The 20,455-nt window shown below is 32.4% G+C and overlaps 3 protein-coding genes across 6 annotated transcripts; 1 reads left to right on the top strand and 2 right to left on the bottom strand.

The window, feature by feature from the left end:
- Nucleotides 1-2,526: 2,526 nt before the first annotated feature.
- LOC125862158 (autophagy-related protein 18f-like) lies at nt 2,527-14,463 on the bottom strand. 4 transcript variants are annotated; one of them, XM_049542165.1, is made up of 8 exons: nt 14,352-14,463; nt 6,918-7,187; nt 5,296-5,760; nt 4,794-5,222; nt 4,184-4,417; nt 3,275-4,096; nt 3,023-3,186; nt 2,527-2,903 (listed from the first exon to the last, which is right to left on the bottom strand). In XM_049542165.1, the coding sequence occupies exons 2-8, from the start codon at nt 7,104-7,106 to the stop codon at nt 2,585-2,587; spliced, it is 2,622 nt and encodes an 873-aa protein (XP_049398122.1). In that variant the 5' UTR covers nt 7,107-7,187; nt 14,352-14,463; the 3' UTR covers nt 2,527-2,584. The 4 variants fall into 4 exon arrangements, with proteins under 4 accessions (XP_049398122.1, XP_049398123.1, XP_049398121.1 ...); XM_049542166.1 differs by lacking the exon at nt 14,352-14,463 and having other exon boundaries at nt 5,296-5,497; nt 5,627-5,760; nt 6,918-7,439; XM_049542164.1 differs by lacking the exon at nt 14,352-14,463 and having other exon boundaries at nt 6,918-7,439.
- Nucleotides 14,221-14,989, bottom strand: LOC125862159 (protein NDR1-like). Its single transcript, XM_049542168.1, has one exon. It carries the CDS (start codon nt 14,878-14,880, stop codon nt 14,263-14,265), a length of 618 nt encoding a protein of 205 aa, XP_049398125.1. The 5' UTR covers nt 14,881-14,989; the 3' UTR covers nt 14,221-14,262.
- Nucleotides 14,990-17,377: 2,388 nt separating this feature from the next.
- On the top strand, nt 17,378-19,820 carry LOC125862608 (protein translation factor SUI1 homolog 2-like). The gene is made up of 5 exons (XM_049542721.1): nt 17,378-17,523; nt 18,173-18,274; nt 18,869-19,074; nt 19,165-19,218; nt 19,617-19,820. The coding sequence occupies exons 2-5, from the start codon at nt 18,238-18,240 to the stop codon at nt 19,659-19,661; spliced, it is 342 nt and encodes a 113-aa protein (XP_049398678.1). The 5' UTR covers nt 17,378-17,523; nt 18,173-18,237; the 3' UTR covers nt 19,662-19,820.
- The last annotated feature ends 635 nt before the right edge of the window (nt 19,821-20,455 follow it).

Here is a 20,455-nt window from a genome sequence, read left to right as displayed (position 1 = left end):
TCATTTGACTCTTAAGAAAGAACGAATTAAAAAGAGAGAACAATTTTAAAAAGTGAAAAATTAGATAACAGGAATAGTACAATAGGAATATGATATGACCTTGTTACAAATTTATCCAAGATATAATATGGATTAATGGATTAAGTTCATAGCTTAGATTTTTTAAAATTTGCAATTACAAAATTCTCTAATTTTAAATTTAAAAGTAGATATTCTAACATTAACAAATATTTGTTAATATAATCCATATCTTATGTAAAAAAAACTATAGATTACAAAGTAAAAGGAAAAAAAATTAAATCTAATTTTGTAAAATATTCAAAATATGAAATATTTATCCTCTACTAATTTATAATTCGTAAAATTTAAAATGGTTAAAAATGTATTGATGAAGAACAATGTCATGGAATTTTATAAGCCTCAACTTGTTTAGTAACTCTAAGCTTATATATGAAAAGTACTATAAATTATAATTTTACTCATGTATTTATCAATATGAGTAAGAAGATATATATTAACGAAATTTTGATCGAAATTTGTATCATTTGACTCTTAAGAAAGAACGAATTAAAAAGAGAGAAAAAGATTTTAAAAAGTGAAAAATAGATAATAGGAATAGTACAATAGGAATATGATATGACCTCGTTACAAATTTATCCAAGATATAATATGGATTAATGGATGAAATCTTCATGTATTTATGCATACAAATTTAATTATTTTCTCAAATTAGTTCAAAAACTTTGCATATCACCTATTTTATAATTAATTAAGTTCATAGCTTAGATTTTTTAAAATTTGCAATTACAAAATTCTCTAATTTTAAATTTAAAAGTAGATATTCTAACATTAAAAAATATTTGTTAATATAATCCATATCTTATGTAAAAAAAAAACTATAGATTACAAAGTAAAAGGAAAAAAAAATGTAATTTTGTAAAATATTCAAAATATGAAATATTTATTCTCTACTAATTATTTATAATCCGAAAATTTAAAATGGTTAAAAATGTATTGATGAAGAACAATGTCAAGGAATTTTATAAACATCAACTTGTTCAGTGAGAAAACTTTTTAGCCAAAAGTAATGTACCCCTTCTCTAATTGCTTTCAAAAATTTCTTGACTGCTTCCTCTTAACACTTTTCTCAAAATCATATTTTTAAAATCCTCATACTATTTCAACATTTATATGAATTGGAACAATTTAATTAATTCAAATAATAGAAGAAAATTCTTAGACATTCTTAGTATAATTTGTAAATATACGCATTTCTCAATGAAACAAATATCTATTATATTTATGAAGAATGGACAATTAGATCATTTCAATGATGCAAATTTTAAAATAAATAAAATAATGATAATTCACAAGGAGACTATAATTTGTTGGAACTTGGAAGCCATATATATTAACAAATAATTGATACATATACTAGATCAAAAAATGGATCAAAATTCACATGTTCTTTCCTCATTAGGAATCAAATCATTAATCCAAATTCATTGAAATAATCTTTTTTGGCTTGTACTTCAAGAGGATCAGTGGCAAGTCCAATCAACTTTAAAATCTCTTTTTTTTTTTCTTCACATGTGTGTTTCGCGAGGCAAGGACCTAGTTATCCTTCAATCGTTATTCCTTTGTTTCAAAAGGAGCCAGAATCACCTCTTTTTTCGATCATGTTCATTTGATACATTTTCTACACACATAAAATTCATAATAAGCTCAAAACACTCAAAATAATAATTTAACAATACAATTATGCATAGAATATAAAGCAATAAGTTATTATTTGCCAATAACGTAGTATAAATATAAACTTTTAGTCGAATACCACTCCACAATTTGACATATGTAGTTAGAGATAATCTAAAAAAGGAAGAGAGATCAAGGAGCCTAGCAACTGATTACATATGTGAAATGAAAGAGGAAAGTTGTTGATGAGATAGAGAATGAATATGTATCTTTAAGCCTTAGAAGGAATTTAATTAGCTGTAGAGAGAATATGCTTAGGAAAATAGTGGGGGATTAACAGAGTTTAAATAGCTATTAAAACTTAAATATAATCATTAATGTTGCAATTACTAAAAAAATTAAACTTTTCTAATTAGTGCTAATTTGTAGATAATCAGTTATGTGGATTAGGAAAACGTCCCAAATTTAATTGGAGAAATTACTACGTGTTATAATTATACTAAATGCACCACTATGTTCTTAGCTGTTACATAATTTATTTTGATAGTAAAAGTAAATGTAAAAATGCTAATAGTAAGGAAAGAGATTAACTGTTAATAATAAGGACAGAGAGTAAATGTTTAAAAAGTTTTTTTGAACAAAAATAAAAGAATTTTTTTTAAGAAAATAAATAAATAGTAATAGAGGCCAATGAAGCATGCCACATCAGCTCTTTTTTTTCCAGCTTTATATATATATATTGATTTTTTAAATATCCGAGCAACATAAATTTTGAGTAAAAATGGTACATACAAAGAAAAGAACCTATGAAGGGAAGTAACAAAAGCAAAAAATAAAGTTGCAATTCATTTCATTGCCTTCAAATTCAAATAAAAAAAACTAACCTGCTTCATCTTCTAAATGAGTGAGTTTTTGTAACACCTAGGTTAGTATTTACAAACTTGGATTGTGTAGTCTCCATGGTGCTTCTTATATCATTTACATAATCTAGGCTAGTGTTGTCACTACTATTTACAAAGGCACTAGTCGTTTGGCATGTCGCTCCAACACTATCCCTCTCGGTTTCTCTGCCATGGTGAAGTTCAATGCTGGATTCATCCATGGAAAGGGAAGAGCACTCACAACCACTATTTAACTTGAGCTTATTGCTTGCAGTGACCTCTGGACTTGGACGTAACTGTTGGATGTTGTCGCCATGAACACGAACACTTGATCCATTTAGTAAACAAAAATAAGAAATCTCACTTCAGATAAAGCAAATTGCTATCCACCTCTAAAACAGAAACAGTTTCAAAATCTTTTCAAACCAAGGAAAAGTGTTGATTACCTTGCTTTTCCGCTCTTGGAAGCTTGAAGGTGGTGACTATAAACTGGAAATAAATGTTTTGACCTTGCCTCAACCATATGAGTTGGTATTACTTCAATCTCAGCCTCTCCACCACCTTCATCGTCTAAGTGAATCCTATCCATAACAAATGATCGAAAAAATACCTGCATATTTAAAAAGACGATAGAGATTTCAGCAATTACTCAAAAAGGATGGAAGTGAGATCACGTTACCGTACAAAGGTTAATGTACCTCAGGTTTTGCCCACACTTGATTATGAGGTTTATGCATTTGGAGTTCTGCTTCGGATATGTAAATATGATGTCCTATCTCAGATCTTATCTTTTCTTTAGTAAATGTGTTCCAAGTCTCGGAAGAGACACTGTTTCCCTTGGTTATTCCTTCAGGAAATACTTTACTGCTATCAGAACATCCAAATTCACCATATATATCAGCATTATCATCTCGTTCTTTGTAATTTTGTTTCTGGAAAATATTCCACTTCTGGATTGCCTCTACCACTAATTTTGTTTCAAGATATGCCTCGTAAGTTGAACCCATAGAAGGAAAGGTTGCAACAGAATCTAGCTCAGAACACATACGCAATGCATACTGCGTCATACAGCCCCGAGATGAAAAAACAAGCAGGCGATGATTTGCTTTTAGAAGGCCTGAATCAGCATATTGACTAGTACTATTGCAGTGGTGAAAAGCTGAAGCAATGGACCCAGAAAAAGAAATTGTCCTTCCAGTTGCAGCAGCTGCAGCACCGGTTACAGTATTTCTCCACCCATTACCTCCACTCCTTATTCGACCAACAGCAGAAAGAGTCACCGGAGGACCAGATTCACAGATGTTATGTAGATTAAGCACCGGAATTTTTGAATTCAAGGTGCAATGAACTGCAGGTTTTTCCAAGACACTAGAGCCATTACTCCTACCAGTAAGAAATGCATCTGAAGATTGAAAATTAACCGTCCCTGAAGGAGGAATTGTAAATAGATGGCTAGTCCCTCTGGAAGAAGTTATCATAATCCACTGGCTATCACCACTAAAACTTATATCCTGTATAACCTAAGATATCCAAAAGGAAAATTTAGTTTACAGTCCTTAAAACACAATAAATTTAAACAGGAAAAGAAGCAGGCAAACTACACCTACCGCATTAGTCGGTCCACGCTGCAGCCTGTAAAGATGGAGATAAGATGAACCAGGATTAGGCGATTTATTTTCAGATAGTATAGGCATTATCTGGAATACATTGATATTATGACCCTGAACTGAAGCTGTCACCAATCGAGTACTGCTAGGATCAAAGCATAGAGCTGAAACAGGACTCTTATGTGCCCTAAACTGAGCAACAAGAGCTTTGCTGACAATGTCCCTGACTATGACCTAAGATGCACAAAATTCATGACGTTAACATAGAGGTCGAATGTTGATCCACAACAGTGTATTCATAAAGCACCAAATGCCAATCACTTTCAAAGATCCAAATTAAATGAAGAGAGACACACACAACACAATAACCACAATATAAGAGTTGATTATAATATGAAGGAACTTATTGCAAAATCAACAGAACACAAAAAAAATAATCAGTCAACAACTAACGTTTTACATGTATCAACTCAAAAGAGGAAGAGAGCGAAATATTCTGTCCACAACAAGGAGCAGATATAGAAAAAAGTAACTGAAATGGCACATGAAGACATAAGTTTAAACCACTATTCACAGTGAGATAATGGATGTTGATCAGAGTAATTTGTACCATTCCGACATTGTCTGCACCTGGGAGATGACCATTAGCAGTTCCTGATATCTTCCCACAAGCAGTCCCAGAGTGAGAACAATTACTATCTGGTGACAGATCAGAATAGTACCTAGCGAGCTTCTTATACCCGATGTCCCCTAGAGTCACAATACCAGCTGCAAGTTGCTTGCTGGATTCCTTTGCATAATGAGTGATTAAGCTGCCATTTGGAGCCAGACTGGGGAAACTAGCTGAAGGAGTAAGGTGCTGTGGATTGATGTGACCAGAATTTGAAATTGAAACTGGACTTCCACTATAGGCCATCCACCTGGGACCCAATGCAAGAGGTCCCACACCTGTACTACCGAACCCTGAAAAACCCGTGATGACAGGATTGGTAACAACAGTATATTCCTTATATAGAGTTGCAGCATCAAAGCAGTGTATCTGCAATAGGAAAAACTTAACCGATGTCTAGCAAGAAGAGATCAACCAAAAGTTTATAATATGATACACATACCTGAGTTGCTTGTAAAATGGCAATCACACGGGAGCTACATCTAACCAAATGAACAACTGATCTGAACTTCAACTGATGCACATAAGAGTGACATGTCAAGGAATAAAACCAAACAATAGCAGGATCAAAACTGGTACTTTCTTGGTCATGATGCTGTTGGATGGTTACATCATGAAGTTTCCCTATGCCCTCCCGAATGTTACTACCTCCAGAAAAACACCCATCAGTACAAAGTATTAAAACTGGGCGACTATCAGAAAATTTGTCCTCGTGCTTCTTTGATGCTATTGGTTTTGGTAATATATGCATGAAAGGAACAGGACCATCTGACCTGGAAACTAAGTTGCGTATATTATCAGAATCTTCAACATCCCAAATCTGGAAACCATACTGACAACCCAAGAGCAAAATTTGACGAGAAGTGCCTCCCTCACATTCCAGCTTGTCAAATCCAGCCCACAGAACCTGATGTGGTAGAAGAAGAATATGAGACGGCATAATTGCCATCGGGAAGTGCAATAAGAGAATCAAAGAATATTCACATAGCAATGCAGCAACCACCACCTCTTAGCACTGCAGGCAAGTGATTGAACTGATATCATATAATATATTTGATCCATCAAACAAACAAATTTTTTGTTTACCACCTTTCTATATTAAGCCTTTTTTAAGAAAAGGCATAAAATTTATTAATGATGGGGGAAACCTCCATATACAAGACGTATACTGAGAAACCTTCAGTATTAAGTTTCTCAATGATGATTACATAAATGAAGAATCATAACTGAATTAAATCCTTGACTAGTGATGAAATCCTAAATGAACCAACCTAAGCTTAAGTGGGTTCCTTCACTGTCGTTGAACCAAGTTACTGCTTTGTTATTGGGTCCAAACAGATATTTCTTATATATTTAATAGATTTCACAATATAAATATAGGTTTAGCACAAAATTTACTGGTTCACCTCAACTCAACCCGGTACCCTAGATCCATCCATGCTACAACACTGACTAGCGCATATGGTATAATTCTTGAAACTATATACAAACTCGGGAAAGTTCTAACAGGGAGTTTACTTTTGTCGCAAAAATATTCATTAAAATGATGGAACAAATATTGTCACACAAAAAATTCTGAACTTCTCCAGAGTAACCTTAAAACACAATAAAAAAAACCAGTGAAGCATTCAAGATATAAAGAATTTGCTGCATAAACTAGCACCATTCAGCATTAAAATTCCATCAAACTAATATTATCCAGCTATAACTTGTTGACAAGATTTTTTTTTAATTACCTTGGTGTCCATCCAACTACTATTATCCAGCTATAACTTGTTAACAAGATTTTTCTTTTATTACCTTGGTGTCTAGACCAACTTTCGCAGCCCTCGACTAATCCATGAGATACCTGCCACCTCCCACCAGCAACAGGTATCAGTAACTCATCTCAGCTGGAATTTGAACCTAAGACCTCACGGCTCTCAACCACTTCATTAACCTCTAGGCCACACTAGCAACTTATTGACAAGATTAACAAGTAAAGTTCCAACCTTTTGCTAAAATACAATCTATTCACCATAACATCTAACTAATTCAAAGTAATTTGAAGCACGAAAATTGCACCTGATCATGATCATTGTCCCTGTCCATAATAGCCGAAGCAGCTGACCTAACAGTAGAAGCAACAGTCGAAGCACCAGAGGATACAATCCTAGAAAGAACTCGAAACGACGTCGGAATGAAGCCATTACTACTCCTACCTGACTTTGATCCTTCCTTTGGTTTTTCACCATCATTGTTCTTCGTCCCCATGCCCCAAAACACAAATCAAAAATACCCCTTTGCTTCTTCAATCCTCTTTCGTCTGCATCCAACACCCAAAACATCCATATACTTGCAAATCACAGAAAAAAACAAGAATCCCACTTCAATTCCAATTTGGGTTTTTCAGATATTCACAGTTTAGCAATTTCTAAGAATCACAACAACTTTTTCAAGAAAATCCTTCAATTGCATGTACTATCTGATAAACCTACAACTAATATATCAAATCATCGAGACCCCAGAAAAAAATTAATTACGTATAAAAATAGTATCTTTTTTACAAATATGAATTTGAATCGGCAGGGTTGAAATCTTGGAGACCCAAAGAAAGAGGAGATAACATCAAAATTAAAAATAAAAAAAATAAAAACATTATTTAAAATTTTCAAAGTTAAGTTAGAGTTGTAGTTGGAATAGTGTTGTCATAGTTTTTGTAGGTAATATTTTTTTAAAATAATAATAATATAATTTGAATCTGAAAAATAATTCAAATTGGTAATTTTATGACAAAATTAAATGAAAAGGTGAAAAAAAATAGTGATATTATAGGCTGTTTGGAATTGAACACACTAGGGTTTGAAAAACTCATGTGAAATTTAGAGATGGATTGAAAGAGTGTCACTAATAGCCTAGCTTACCCAATGTCATCAACTTTTTGAATTAATATCAATTACCTAGTTATAATACTAGAATATATGTTAGCACATCCCTATGATTTTTAATACTTGAAAACAATCTCATTATTGATACATTGTAAAACAATCATTGAAATTTGATATTGAATTGACAAATTGTGTTGCTCAATTTTAAACCTCCAATTTACTTTTCTTGTAATATTTTTGAACATGCAAAAAGCTAGTAAATCAACAACACTCTAATGTGAAACTAGAACCTCATTGCCTATGGAATTGATCCCAACTTTTTAGGTGGTTTATTATATTGCTAGTGATCGTCAACATCTTCTTTGAGAGGTGTAATTGAGCTTTTATCAATTGTGATTGTGATTGCTTTGTAATATTGATCGAATTGCTTCTACGAGTAAAGGATTCCTCTGGAGGGTCATATTCAAAGATTAGATGCTTGTTCGTATTAGTAATTCAAAATTTTAGTTGTTTTACAACCATTATTGTCAATTAGTTCCTACTTGTGTCTATCTTTCTGTCATTTTTTAATCTTTATTATTGTTATTAGTTTTTGAATTTTGATTTTGTAGTTTGGTGTGTATCATCTGTCTATTAAAGTTTGGACATACAGAGGAAATCATGGTATTTTTTCTTTATTAATTTGTTAATCAGAGACCTATGATCACTATTACACTTCATTGATCACATATAGGATTTTTAAACAAAAAGATACGTATGACGAGTTTGACTAGACTTAAATAGATTATCCTTCATATTTCATTAAAACGATAACAATAGCATAAAAAGATGAACAACGAAAAAACAAATTCAAACCAGGTAATACTACTAAAAGATAAGAAGATCAAATAATAATAGAAAAATAAAAAAGTATTACATGTTCAATGAACATCCTAAGATTTTCCATCATTCTCTTCTCCATCATCGTTGTCATTGGGGTTAATTTCATTTTTCAACATTTTCATTCAGTTGTATTTTTTTTCTTTCATCAAGTTTGCTCCTCTTAACTGCAAATAGCTTTAACAAACCTTTAGTTTCTGTGATGTCAAGTAATTCATCAACTCATTTTTCTGCCTTAACAAGTTGGTTGAAGAGTTTCTCCATTTCCTTCTGCTCAACCATTTTCTCTATTTTATAAATATATTTTTCCTGAGCATCCACTATTTTCTTAAGGTGGTGGTCATGTCTTTCCAACTTCTCTAGGTTTCCTTTATTGATGCTAGCTAAATAATTCTTTACGCTATCTTTAGCCTGGATTAGAGATGGCCAAACAAATGCGTTGTTTTCTCTTGGAGTGAAAACAATTAGACCAAGTTCTATATCACATAGAATAGACAACTCATTTGCTTGCTTACATAGTGCTTCTAATCGTTTATCTAAAATGACTTTTTTCATTATCGGATCGAGATTCCTAGTGCTCCTAACCCCCCTTTCTAGTCATATTTTTGTGAATAAGTACCTCTCAATGAATATCAAATAAGAGTATTTGGCTAATATTTTAACATGTCTGAGAGAACTAGATAATAAAATAATTTGAAAGTGATTAATATAATTTGACAAAAATTGGAAACAAACTATTTACACAATCTGATTTTTAAGGTACTTTGTAGCTACTTGCCTAAATAAAGATTGTTAAAATCTTAAAACTTTATCATGAAGTTTGATATTAATTGATTTTATTTTCACAATAATTATATTTGAATATAGAGATAGATTACCTAATTGAAGTTATATGTTGTTTAGAATTGAAAACACATTGAGGTTTGAGAAAACTCATGTGAAATTTAGTGAGAAATTGAAATGTTATCACAAATATCAATAGCCTAACTTACCCAATGGCATCAACTTTTGAATCAATGTCAATCACCCAGTGGTAATATTAGAATTTATGCTAGCACATTCGTAGGATCTCTTAATACTTGAAAATAATCTCACTAATGAAAAATGTAGAACAATTATTGAAATTTTATATTGAATTGACAAATTGTGTTGCTCACTTTTAAACCCCTAGTTTACTTTTCTCATAATATTCAAACATGCAAATAGTTAGTAAATCAACAATAGTCTAAAGCAAAACTAGAACCCCATACCATGTGAAATCGACCCTAACTTTCTAGATGGGTTATTATATTGATAACAAACGTCTACATCTTCTTTAAGATGTGTAATTGAGCATTTATCGATTGCGGCTAGGCTGTTTGGAATTGAAAACACACTGGTTTTAAAAAGTCAATAATAAGTTCTTACTGTTCTTTTAGCTTTAGAATGTTGTGTTTGGTCTAGAATGATCCTTGGTTCGGGTTTCGAGGCTTCCAGATTCATTCGGAGTTATCTCATAGAATTGGCTTAAAATGAAACTTAGGTGTGAAACATACTTTTTATCGAGACAACCTCCATTGAAAGTTGTGACATCTCTATTGAGTCCAGAATATTAAATTTGGTGGGGTTGCATAATTTATTTATGTGCATGAATTTCTGAACCTATCCCAAGAATCCGAGCATCTGAGTAGAGTTCGTTGAGACTTAGCTCATATTTGTTGGTGTCTACTTTAGGACCAGTTGACAGAGTCAATTATGGGATTCCTTGTGTGGGTCATGATGTCATTTTGGACTCATTTTTGGTCCTGTATTTAAGTGCTTCAATTTAGGTGTCTAAATGTCCATTTATCATGATCATTTACTTGATAGCGTGGCAACAGTTGGAGGCGGTTCAAAAGAATAAATCTCTAGTTTAGTTGATTTTGAAGCATGTTCGATCATCTTCGAGGTAGACTATGGATTATCGATCTTAGATTGAGCTTGTGTTGGTAATTACATGTTATTTATCTAGTTTTGGAAGGTGTTCCTAGCACATATCATATTTAGTTGGTAGAGATCATGTTTATGCCTTCTTTTGGGTAATTTCAAGAAATTCAAGCGTGTTTATCTTGTTTGCATAGTTGCCTTGCCATGTTGTAACTCATTACCTTCTTGTATTGTTATTTGTGACTTATTCTTGGACTTATCCTAGGCATAGGTTAGTGATTGTCTTATGATTGTTATTTGGAGTCGTTATGCCTTTGAAATCTCGGATGGTACTAACTCCCTACAGATTGATGTAGCAGACCGGGATCCAGTAGAATGAATTCTTAGTTAGGTGACAACTCAACTCATGTAGCCTTTCATCCATAACTTCCTTATGTTTCAGCGAGATGTGTTTCAAGTGAGATTGCGGGTTTCGTTGGTGATATTGCATCAAGCTGTGGGTTTCGAGCTAGAGTGGATCCTTGATGAATCTGAAGATGGTTTCGCTCTATGTTACGTTTCCGCATGATGATGAGCATATGATTTTGGAGACATTTTGTGTTTATTAGCTACGATAAAAGACCTAGCGCATTTCTATTAGGTGTGGTTCGAGGCTCTGACACATTTGTACTAGCCACGATTTGAGACCCTGGCGCATTCCCACCAGTCGCAATTTGAATCTGAGCACACTTTTATTTGTCAAGTTCGAGTCCTGACATTATTGTTCTATTGGATTTTTCGGGGTGTCTTCATCGCGGTTCGAGTCTAGGCTCAACCATTTTAGTTGGGGAGTTTGTCTAATCTTAGTTTTAGTTAGGGATATCTTTAGTTCTTTTGTGTACTCATCGGGCTTATGGGGGTCCATTTGGATTATTTATTTTGCAATTGCGCACAAGGGTACCTTCTAGGCTTATGAGAGTCCAGTTAGCTTTAGATAACTACTTTACTTTATTGTTCTATTCCTTCTAGACTCGTGAGCTATAATTAGACTTTTCGTTATTGCTTCGCTTGTTTGAATTCTACTTTCAGCTACTTCCTCACTTTTTCATATATATTTACTTCCCAAGCCTAGTCAACCTATGTTACCTACTAGGTACTTGTTATTTTGGTACTCATGGCAGATCCGAGCACCAGTCACTAACGTTGATTTTGAGCTTCATCAGGGATCTTTGGAGATAGAGGGTGAGTTGATGTCGTCGTAGCTCAGCTTATCTCAATTTCTATATAGTTTTGGCTAGTTTTTTTTTTATATTCGCGACAAGTCTGTACTTATTTAGTCTATGTTTGACTGTTTGTCGATTGTACTCATTTGGCAGCTTTGTACCTTCGTCCACCAGGTCATGCGATTGGACCACGTTCTCATGTGTATATATATATAGAGAGATGTTATTTCCTTCTTTCCACTTTATTTTTTTTTATATTGTTATTATCTTCTCGTTGATTGTTGATTCTACCAAAAATGCATGTTTGATATGAGTTGGTTTACGTACTGATGAGTTATGCTAAGTGTCATCATACTTAGATCGTGATACCTTCCCCTAAAATATCTTATATCTTCTTTATTTATATTCATAGTGAGTATTATAATTACTTCATATTCTCTTTCTTCTTACTCTCTCGGCTATTATTTAGGTTCTATATTGAAGAATCCACTAGATCCTTCATTTGACATTATCAAAAGATTTAAGTACTTTTTTTTTCCTGATACAAGCATTAAAAAAAAAATTTGTTAAAATTAATCAACTTAATTAGCATGTTTTCGATTGGACATATCAATCTTGAAGAAGAATCGGTTATCTAATTCCAATTATCTAAATAAGTTTTTCTTAAATTCTCCAATTGAGTTGTTGATCTTCCTATAAAGTTTTAGTATATTTTTAATCCTAATGTCACAAGAGTTTGTAACCAAGCTTGGTAGTATTTTAATCCAAAGAGCTATAAATGTGATTATTATTGTGTTTCTAATCTTATTGCAACTCAAACTATTAATTGTGACCACTATAACTTGAAAAAGTTGAGTATTTCTCCCCACGCAAACCTTATCCCTGTCTTGTGAAGATGAAGAATGCTTAAGCTTTTATTTTTCAAAAATTCACCTTTACTATTTTTGAGTAATCGTTAATTTAAGTCATGAAGTATCCGGCACCAACCATGCTTCGATCCCCTACCCTCACCTCCCATAATATTTTGTATAGATTATACACATAGCTTTTAAGTGTTATATTCCTTTTCTTACATGTTGAACACCAAAGAATAAAAAAAATCCACTTACTTCTCTTAAAATAATAAAAAATCAAGAACACATTTAAGCACACCCTAAATGTAGTATGCTAAAGATTCAAATCTATATGGATGAGGTGGGGAAATGGAAAAGATGTTATCAATGATAAATCATTTTTTTTAAAAATAATGTGTCAAGTTAAATAATGCCATATAAATTGAGACGAAGAAAATATAATATTATTCAATTAAGAAGTTGTTAGAAGTTGCTACTCAAAATACAATCAGAAAGGTATCCATTGTCCATAAAATACTCATCCATGTGTTTTCATTTTCTTAAGGTAAATAATTAGGGAGAAGCCTAGTGGGATATGATATTTCTAGACAGAAAGCATCGAATTATAAACTTTCCAATTTCCTTTATTTAATGTGGCCCAAAGCCAACATGGCTCACAAAAAAGAGAAAGGATTGAATAATTATTAAAAAAAAAGGATGAGGCTTATGATATCAAAACATATAATTCTACATGGTTCTTTTATAGCCACTTATTAATGATGAAACAATGAACATGAATCATAATATTTACCTAAAGAGAATGAGTAAAACAATGGTGTCCAAGAAAAAAAAATCATACAACTATTGTATTCTTAGGTCTCTTTAAAAATATCGACAGATGCATGCTGAATTCTTCAAAAGAAATGTATCTTTAAAGAATATTAGGTAATGTCAACATCCTATCTATAGTAAGGCTCACGAGGGGCTGGGGGCCTGATTAGAGTCATGATCGAACACGACGCTTGTTTGGACGTGGATTTAGTTAAGAAATAAAGTTGCGCATTTGCTATGACCTATAGCTTTTTGCATAATGGTAAACGCTTGATCCTAACAAATGGTATCAGAGCTAAGGTCGTGGGTTTGATCCCAAGAGCAACATTCTGCATAAGACAGGTGTTGGGAGAGAATTGTTGAGTAATGTCAACATCCTGCCTATGGCAAGGCCCACGAAGGGCTGGGTGGTCCAAGTCAAAATCATGATCGAACATAGCACTTTCTTAGTAGACTTATTAAGAAATAAAATTATGTTTTTACTAACTTTAAGCATGATAGTAAGCGTTTGATCCTAACAAAGAATTTGATACAAATATGGTAATATGTTTGAAAAGTCAAAGTAATACGACGATAAACAAGGGTAAGAATTTGACACAAATATGATAATATGCTTGAAAAGTCAAAGTAACATAACAATAAAACAAGTCGGCAAAATTTAATAAAGAATAAATACAAAAGGAAAGATAACACTAAAACTACTGTCAATTTGTCAATTTCAGTTAACAAATAATAAAATAAAATTGACTTTTTTTCAAACGAAAATGACATAAATGAGCTAAACGTAATTTATTTATTTTTTTGGAATCAATAGTTTTTTGATCCAAACTATAGAACTAGGATACAATCAAACCAAAACGAACAAAATATTGAATTGAATCGTACTAGTCATTTACAACAAAAGAATCAAGCTAACCAAAACAATTAGAGGAAAACCTAAACCCATAAGATAGCAATGAAGCTGTTGTGCACTTGATTTACCTGTACTATCCACTTCCAATGTTCTATTTTCCACAGTAAAATTATGTTTCTTGCCAAACCAAAAAATAATCTTGTAACTTACTCTTGTAGCCACATCCACCCTAAAAACCACTTTTGATGTATTTGTAACATTCTTTAAAGCAGCATCCCAAGCCATTTTCTGAATTTCCAGTTTCCCTTTTTTCTTTGCTTTTTTATCATGCCCTTGGTAAAATCCATTTATTGTGCTATTACCTAAAGGGATACTGGTATTTGTACCATAATAGAACCTTAACATAATTTCGTCGTAACGAACACCTTTGTCCTTCATCTTGTTGTTCAAATTGAGCTGAAAATACAGAGTATGATTGGATCTTGTGGTGTTGGAATTATCAGATAGGTTAAGGGCAGGTAAATAAAAATTATGTAAGGAGCAGGATGGTTTTGAGGTTCTTAGACTTAGCCAGACAAAGAGAGCTGTTAAGCCTGCAGTTAATATGAATTTGGTGCAACGAAAACAGCATGTATGTGAAGATCCATGGTCAGACATGTTTAGGGTTATGAATTGATGTTCAACAATCGGAAAAATGGGAAGAAGAGATGAGACGGGAGTATATTAATATTTCATTTTAGACCACTAATTTTATTGATGAGAAGAACAAGATTTTGGGACTTCAAAGAAAGATCTGGGAAAATTACACTTTTTTGCTTTTAGGCAAGTGCTTGTAAATGAGTATGTGAGCACCTCTGTAGTTTCTTGTAAGTGAGTGCACCCAATTGGAAACCTTCAAGTCTTTTAGGTCAATGGCAAGGGGTCAGCCAATAGAGGGGTGGGGTTTCTTTTTATATTATTATATTGTTTCATTCTGACGTACTGACATTATATTAGAGGGGTTTAATTTTAAAAAAAAAATAATTTTACCATAAATGATATATGCTTTGGATTAAGTGTGTTGGATTAAATAGTCGGTGTACGATTCATGTCTATTCAGTATAATAGTTAAGCTATATTCAACTTTTTGAGTGTATCATATTGTATAATTTATATATAACTACTATATAGGTAATCATATTTAGCTTTTTTTAGTGTATCATAATGTATAGTCAATGTAATACTTTCTATATCTTTTGACTATTTTTTATGTAAATAAAAACATGATTATATTTATTGTAAATTAATCACTTTATTGTATAAATTTAAAACCATCCCTTCCCACTTAATCTATGTAGCCAAGCCATCTTCTAGGAAGAGTTCTGTTTGAACTAAACTATGATAATACTAATATTTGTATTTTCTTATTAAAAGAATTTCTAAATCTCGACGATCTTCACTTCTCAACGATAAAACTAGTGGTTTAAAATTAAATCTTAATATGTCCTTCATTCAAAGCCTCAACATATACACCACCGCCTTAGGCAACCTCATGGAGCCAAGCTCAATGCGAGGTGGCTACCTCATAGAGCTAGGCTCTAGTGCGCAACCTATTTCCAACCCTTAATGAACCCTCCCAAACAGTCCAAAGATTTACAAATTAGGCTCATAAGCCCTCAACATGGAATACCAGACAACTCATTACATCAATATACTATATTATATACTCATTATATAATATTATACAAAATTATAAGAGGTATTTATATATTCTTGTATACGATTTTACAATATTATGCATAATTATACATAAAATTATCTTTTTCGTTATGTTTTATCTGAAATTTAACTTAAATCTAACTCAAATTTATTTTGTATCACTTCAAATTTAATTTTTGAATCCTCTAAATATTTAAAAACGACTTAACAACATTCAATTTATATAACTATCAAACTTGAAAAATACCGATCTAAAATAATATAATTCTAAATTAGAAGTGAAAGTGTGTGAGAGAGGAGAGAGATGAAAAGTAGAAAAGATGGGATTTTAGTTAGTGCTGAAATCATATTTCAAAGGATAAATAAATTGTGCCAAAATTGGTTAGAATTTAGAAATAAGGAACTTAGTAACTTTGGTAAACTAAAGAGCATGGCCACTAGTTTGACATTTATCTGTCTTAATTTATGGAATGTCTTTTTTTTTTAAGTTTATTTAAAAAAGAATATCACTTTTTCAATAAATAGAAATAATTTGATTTTAAAATTTTATTTTTACTTTTAATGAAATAATTGGAGTCAACAAATATATGGAAAATATTAAGGTTTGTTTTAAATTACTTATTTGTTTCCAAATAAGTGATACTGTTAACTTAAGCACACCATTTAAGAAATTACTCCTTCATTAAAAAATAAGGAGTGTTCTACCCCTAATTAAGAAGGACAAAATCAAACTCAATTGGTTCAATTTGTTTAAATTTGGGCGGATTATTAACCCACATATTTATTAGCTTAATATATTTTAAATCAATCTATTAAAAATTAGGTTTGTATGTAACCCAAATTGACTCAGAGAAATCTTTCAAAAATATTTTAAATTTAATATGTCATATATTGTTATAATAAAGAAAAAACAATGATTTTATTAGACACTAAAAATCATAAAACAATAAATAAAATAATTAAAACTTGGTAAAAATTGAATTGAATTAGGTCTTGATCCGTTCTATAACTCATTACCTAATTCATTTTGAATCAAACAAATTTGAATTGTGTTGAATCTTTGACACATTATAATCTGCTCAAATTTGATTCAACCCACTCAATTGTCGTCCCTACCCCAAATTAAATGCCTCAAAAAAGTGATTGATGTAAAACTTTATGGATTGAACTAAGAATAAATCTGAAAGAATAAGATCAATTCCTTCTTAAAACAGTGAAATCCTAACAAATTACTTATTTTGAAATAAAAAAATGAAAAGTCTAAAATATAAATTTTGTGTCAAATTAAATTATATTACATAAATTTAGACGAGGAATTAAATATTTGGCCATGAAATTCATTTCACCTTTTTCCGGAGTCAAAAACTTTGGATTAACCAAAAAAAAATCATTCCAATTATAGTGGGAAGTGAACAGAAAGGGCGCACAGGAGTTTATACTGCTCCATCAGACAGTATATAGAAGCTCCACTTGCGTTTTATAATTTGCGACCCCCTAACATATATTCTATCGATCATTTCACATTGAATTGAAATCTTTTTACTCTTAATTTTTTTTGGGTCTTCTCTAATCATCATCTCCATACCTTAACCTTCAAATCAGGTAATTTATATACACCTTTGTTCATATAATAACTTTATTTGATGATGATTAATATTCGAGTCAATTTGTGTGTAACTGTTTTAATTATGGGCGGGTAATTCTCCATTATGATTGTAGTGATCTGAAACTTTTGGGATGATGTTTGGAATTTTTGTATTTAGTTATTTCTTTGATGAAAAATGGGAATTTTAGTTTACATTTCTTTAATTTATGATGTGCTGTTTTGATTTGTTTTCATGCCTTTGATTGTTGTATTTGTGATGAAATATTGGGTTTTCCGAATTCGAATCCTATTTTCTTGTGTTTGATGCATAAGAAGGAAATATTATTTCAGAAGTAATTGCGTATAATTTAGGCAAACATTATGGACTTGGGAGTTGGGTGGTGAGATGAGGTGGAGTTTGTTGAAGGGCGGAGAGGAGACAATTAATGAGGATGTCATTTGTGGAATGTGTTTTCTCTACTTCTATTGGGGAAGTTATTCAAAGATATTTGACCAATCAAACGTGAAAATTGGAAAGTTTCTCCTCCGTATCAAACACACTCTTTGTTTTAGTTTTTGTTACTTTAGCCCCTTCTCCCCCCTGTTTAAGGTGGGATGGGATGTCCTGCACAAGTACTAACTGCTGAAGGGTTCTTTTTTTTCTAGGTCTGAGCATTCAAGTTTGAAGAATTGTGTGTGCTCGTATTACCCTTTCGTTTCAGCCAAGTTTCATGTCTGATCTTGATCTCCAAGTTCCTAATGCTTTTGGTATGCAACTCCATCAATTTACATTCCTTGTTGGTTGAATTTGGTTTATTTCACTATGTCTTGACATCTTTTTAATTCGATCTCTTGAAAATTTTAATCTTGAAGTAAGCACTTGCACATAAGAGGTTATATCTTTTTTTTTTTTTTTGCACTCCCACCCCTTTTTTTGCTTCCTTGGTGACTCGAACTCGCAACTTTCGGGTTGGAAGTGAGGGGTGCTTACCATCCGAGCAACTCCTTCTCGTCATAAGAGGTTATATCTTTATTGTGTTATGTGCAAATGAAAACGAAAAGGATGAAAATGATGAGCTTTCTAGTTAAGAGGAGGAAAATGATGAGCTTTCTAGTTAAGAGGAGTTGTATTGTTCGAGTTATGCTTTATTGTAAATAGTGGTCAATGATATAGATTGAGAACCATTAGGTCGAGGTCTCAGATTTAAATCCTAGCAGGGACAAAACACTAGGTGATTTTTTTCCTATTTGTTAGCGTTGCTAGACAGAGTTACCTGTCTGATACCTGTTGCTGGTGAGAGGTGACAGATATCCCGTAGAATTAGTTAAGGTGTAACTATTGTGGTGCTTTGGTGTCCTCAGATCCCTTTGCTGAGGCAAATGCTGAGAACTCTGGTGCGGGGACAAAAGATTATGTACACATCCGTATACAGCAAAGGAATGGTAGGAAAAGCTTGACAACTGTGCAAGGTTTGAAGAAAGAATTCAGCTATAATAAAATTCTTAAGGATCTCAAAAAAGAGTTTTGCTGCAACGGTACTGTTGTTCAGGATTCAGAATTGGGACAGGTTTGCCTTGAAATATCGATCTCTATATTGTCTCAAAGAGAAATGTTGTAAGCAATATGACTAATGTTAGGGTGATTTTTCTCTTTGAAGGTTATTCAACTTCAGGGTGATCAACGGAAGAATGTTTCAACATTTCTTGTCCAGGTAATTGTTCTTCACATCAATCTGCAGCACCTTGTATAATGTTGTTGTTGTTGCGATGAGAGGGTAACATAGAAGAAAGCATGTCATGCATGTGCCTCGGTTAGTACATCACAAGTTTGATCCTTGCCACAACAAAAGCTTTGTATTTAAGTGGGGAAGTAAAGAGTGGGCTCATTGTCCACCAATTTAGAATATTGCACCAGCTGGCCCTAGGGAATTTTTCGGTTATCAAAATATATATATTCCTATATAATAAGCACTGATCCCCTCTTCTTGATCTCCTGATACGAGGGTCTCTGGGATGTTCTCTAGCTTGATCGAATTTACAGTTTGTTGGTAGTATTTGAATAAATTTTATATTTAAGCTGATGTCTGAATCATTGATTTCTTTGAAACAGGCTGGGGTTGTGAAGAAAGAACACATCAAAATTCATGGTTTCTGATTGCCATCAATCATCAATCACTGTGAAGTAACATTACTGTCTGTTTCAAATAATGCTCTGCTATGAACTTTGAGAGTTGTTGTAAACTATAAACTTGTTAATGTTGTTCTTCTGCTTGTTTGATATAAGTAATGCATTTGTTCTTGTTTTTCCGCGTAATTGTTCTTTGCTTGTTTGATATAAGTAATGTATTTGTTCTTGCGAAATGGTTCTGGCTTGTTTATACAATGGTATCTCAATTATAGCCCTTTAGGACGTAAAATATATCTCTTCTCATCGTTCCTATAGTGTTATGAGACAAAATCTATCATGTCTTTCTCATTTAGTCGAAAATTGATTTTATGATATAGATGCATGTGATCTTCTCCTCTATCCCTTGCAATTACAAACCTTAACCTTTACCACAATGACTCTACCCATACATTTTGATAAATTCTACATATTTTTCATGTAAGACTACAATTTTTTTTTACTTTCTTAATCTATGTGCCAAATTAAAACGAGACAAACCAACTGAAACAAAGGAACTACGATAGTCAACACACCTCATATTCATCCCATCCCCACCATCCCACACCCCCTACTCTCCACTTTCACCTCCCATGGCATTTGCCTAGGTTATATACAAGTAACTTTAGGATGATAGTTTTTGCTTGCTTACCGAAGACAAGAAAATAAGTAAGAAACCAACTCATACTCAGTTTCTTAGAAAATATTTTCTATGGAACATCATTTCTGTTTATCTGCCTCTCTTGATTTTTGTCTTGACCATTCTGTCTATATATCTTGGTAGC

This window comes from Solanum stenotomum, chromosome 4, assembly GCF_019186545.1.
Source record: "Solanum stenotomum isolate F172 chromosome 4, ASM1918654v1, whole genome shotgun sequence".
Lineage (NCBI taxonomy): Eukaryota > Viridiplantae > Streptophyta > Magnoliopsida > Solanales > Solanaceae > Solanum > Solanum stenotomum.
This window is presented reverse-complemented; position numbering and strand designations above follow the sequence as displayed.